Source organism: Cryptomeria japonica, chromosome 4, assembly GCF_030272615.1.
Source record: "Cryptomeria japonica chromosome 4, Sugi_1.0, whole genome shotgun sequence".
Taxonomy (NCBI): Eukaryota; Viridiplantae; Streptophyta; class Pinopsida; order Cupressales; family Cupressaceae; genus Cryptomeria; species Cryptomeria japonica.
Genome location: NC_081408.1, coordinates 698310624 through 698313786, shown reverse-complemented (window position 1 = coordinate 698313786; position 3163 = coordinate 698310624). Strand labels below are relative to the sequence as shown.

Below are 3163 nucleotides of genomic sequence, written 5' to 3'. Positions count from 1 at the left end.
GATTTGTGTTGATTTCCAGAATTTAAATCAAGTTTCTTTGAAAGACAACTATCCATTGCCTATTATGGATTAATTCTTCCAAACCGTTATCGGGTCTGAGATGTTGTCTATGTTGGATAGCTTATCTGGATATAACCAAGTGGAGTTTGTTGAGCAAGATCAGCATAAAACTACTTTTACAACCCCATGGGGCACTTTTGCATACCGCAAAATGCCTTTAGGTTGATAAATGTAAGTCACTTTTCAGCATGCAATGGATTTGGCTTTCTAAGACTTTCTTGGTAAGTTCATTATGGTTTATCTTGATGATTTAACTATTTTCTCTAAACATCGTCAAGATCATTTTTATCATCTGCAACAAGTGCTAGAGAAGTGCCGACAGCATGGGATATCTCTTAACCCCAAGAAATCAGTTTTTGGAGTTACAAAGGGAAAATTGCTTAGACACATTGTGTCTAAGGAAGGTATCAAGATTGATGTTGAAAGAGTTAAAGCTATATGTAGTCTTTCCTTGCCTACAAGTAATACTATTGCACATTCCTTCTTTGGTAAAGTAAACTTCTTGTGAAGGTTCATTCCAAACTTTGTTGAATAGACTCGTCACATAGTTGACATGATGAAGGGAAATATCTTTTCAAATGGAGTCCCGAAAGTAAGAAAGCCTTTAATAAAATTAAGGAGGCCATTGCTCATGCTCCGGTCTTGGTATGTCTGAATTATACTAAGGAATTGATAATGTATAGTAATGCATCAGATCATACTTGTTTGGCTATATTGATGTAGAAGAACAAAGAAGGTGTTGAGTCACCTATTTCTTTTATGAGTTATCCTTTGAAAACTCATGAGCTAAAGTTTTCTACAATGGAGAAGAATGCCTTTGATGTGGTTAAAGTAGTAAAATATTTTGGGTTCTACATTCTCAATTCTCATGTCATTGCTCTTGTTCCTGACACTATTGTTAAATCTATTCTTACGCAATAAGAATTTGGAACTAAAAGGGGCAACTGGGTTGCCAAAATTTAGAAATATGACATGGAGATTAAGCCAACTAAGCTGGTTCATGGTAAAGGTTTATGTCAGTTGATTGCTGATAATAAATTTGATGAAGAAGTAGTGCTCAAGAATGAAGGCATGAGTGAAGATCTTCCTAAAGTTTTGTTTGTCAGCACCACTGATGAGTGGTATTCTAATTTATCATACTTACTTACATATGGTGAATGCCCTTCACATTTGTCATGCAATGAAAAATGTACCTTGAAGCTGAAAGAAATGAACTTTGTCCTTTGGGATAATGGTTTGTACAAGAAAGGTATAGATGGCAATTTCTCACGTTGCATGGATAAGCAACAAGAAGTTAGGTTACTTGAAGCATTTCATGATCTACCTTGTGGAGGACATTTTTCAGCTCCTGTCATGCCACATAAAATTTTGCGTGCACAATACTATTGGCCAACCTTGTTTAAGGATGCATACAACTAGGTCTGAAAATGTGAACAATGTCAACAATTTATCAGTAAGCCTAAGCTGACTGCTTTACCTCGCAAGCCAATAGTAATTAAGGAGCCTTTTCCACAGTGGGGATTGGATTTTGTTGGACTAGTCAACCCCTCATCTAGCACAGGCCATATGTATATGTTGGCAATATTTCAAGGATATTGAGAAGGTTGTTGATGATTATGGACATAACTGATTAAAGATGTTTTACTATCTTGATATTATTTTTTTGTCATTGATGTCAAGAAATTGATTTTCTAATTTAGTATGATGTTGCCATATCTTAAGAAATATGATATGAAGATTATAAAGAAGTCGGTAAAGACACAGGAAAGAATATGATGAATAAGGGGATAAGTTATTCAATGGGCAACTCTACCAAGTCAGGAAATGATGACATCTTGATGTTTTAGATTGTTTTAACATCATACATATGTTGTAAAATGTAAAGGTTAATACTATACTATGTTATCAAGCAAAGAACCTAGTCGGTAAACCCTAAGGAACCTAGTCGGTAAACCCTAAGGTTGTCGCAGTCGGTTAATGAAGACATAATGTCTACCGAGTAAAGTTTAGTATTCACTGAGTTGTAACCGAGCTATAACAGAATGCATTAAATGTTTACATGTGATATTTAATAAAAGATGCTAATGAGTTGGAGTGGATCAATGATTGGCAAGCCATAGAAGAAGTTTGTTAACAAATCTAAGACAATGGAAAGCCGACAAGAAGATCTACAGCTCAGATTAAACCGCATTACCCTAACACAAGTTCCAAGGTGAATGTGCAAGTTCTGAGACGACGTAAAATGCTTTCAGATCGAAAGATACAATGAACCTAGACAAGATTGAAGATCTGATGGCTATGATTGATCATGGGAAATGTGATCAAGGAGATTAAGTGGTTAGAAGATTGTTTATAAATAAGGAACTATTGATAAACAATGTATGCGGGAAAGTGTATGCATAGGGATGCTACATAGTGATTACCGAGCACAAAAGCTTGAAGATCTGTTAGAATAATAGAGTATTGATGCCCAACAGATAGACAAGATTAGTTCTATGTCTAGATTGTATTGAACAAATAGGAATCTGCTTTAGCATTTTAGATGTGAAGTTGCAGATAGATTGTATTACTGTTATTTTGTGAAAGTGACAGGAAATCTATTAACCAAGTGGACTTAACAGTCTTATATGTAAATCCTCTAACAAGGTGACATTCTGATTGAGTGTTTGAAATCCTTTGACAAGGTCACTTCTAACAAAGTGAAGATCCTAACAGATCTAAGGGAAATCCCTTAACCGGGTCACATCTAGCAATGTGTTTTGTAATCTTTAACAGGATTTTCTTTTAACCAAGCATACTCTAGAAGAGTATATTTCTTAGTGGGTCTGAAATTCCACAGTGGTTTTTCCCTATTTGGGTTTCCACGTTAAATCTGGTGTTATGAGGTTTATATTGTTCATATGCTTTTGAGTTTGCATGTTTGACAGTTTTTTATTATATGACTGATATATGTTACCGAGGTTGAATCTGATGTTTTTATGGATGATTAAGTTTGTATCATTCACCCCCCCTCTCATCTTGTTGGCTATTGGATCTGTACTTATATTAAGTATCAGAACTATCAATTGGTATCAGAGCTTTGGACTCTGAAAGGAAAGTTTAA

At 35.1% G+C, this 3163-nt stretch overlaps 1 protein-coding gene across 1 annotated transcript; it reads left to right on the top strand.

The window, feature by feature from the left end:
• Positions 1 to 1032: 1032 nt before the first annotated feature.
• LOC131875334 (uncharacterized) lies at positions 1033 to 1479 on the top strand. The gene has a single exon (XM_059219427.1). It carries the CDS (start codon positions 1033 to 1035, stop codon positions 1477 to 1479), a length of 447 nt encoding a protein of 148 aa, XP_059075410.1.
• Positions 1480 to 3163: the final 1684 nt, after the last annotated feature.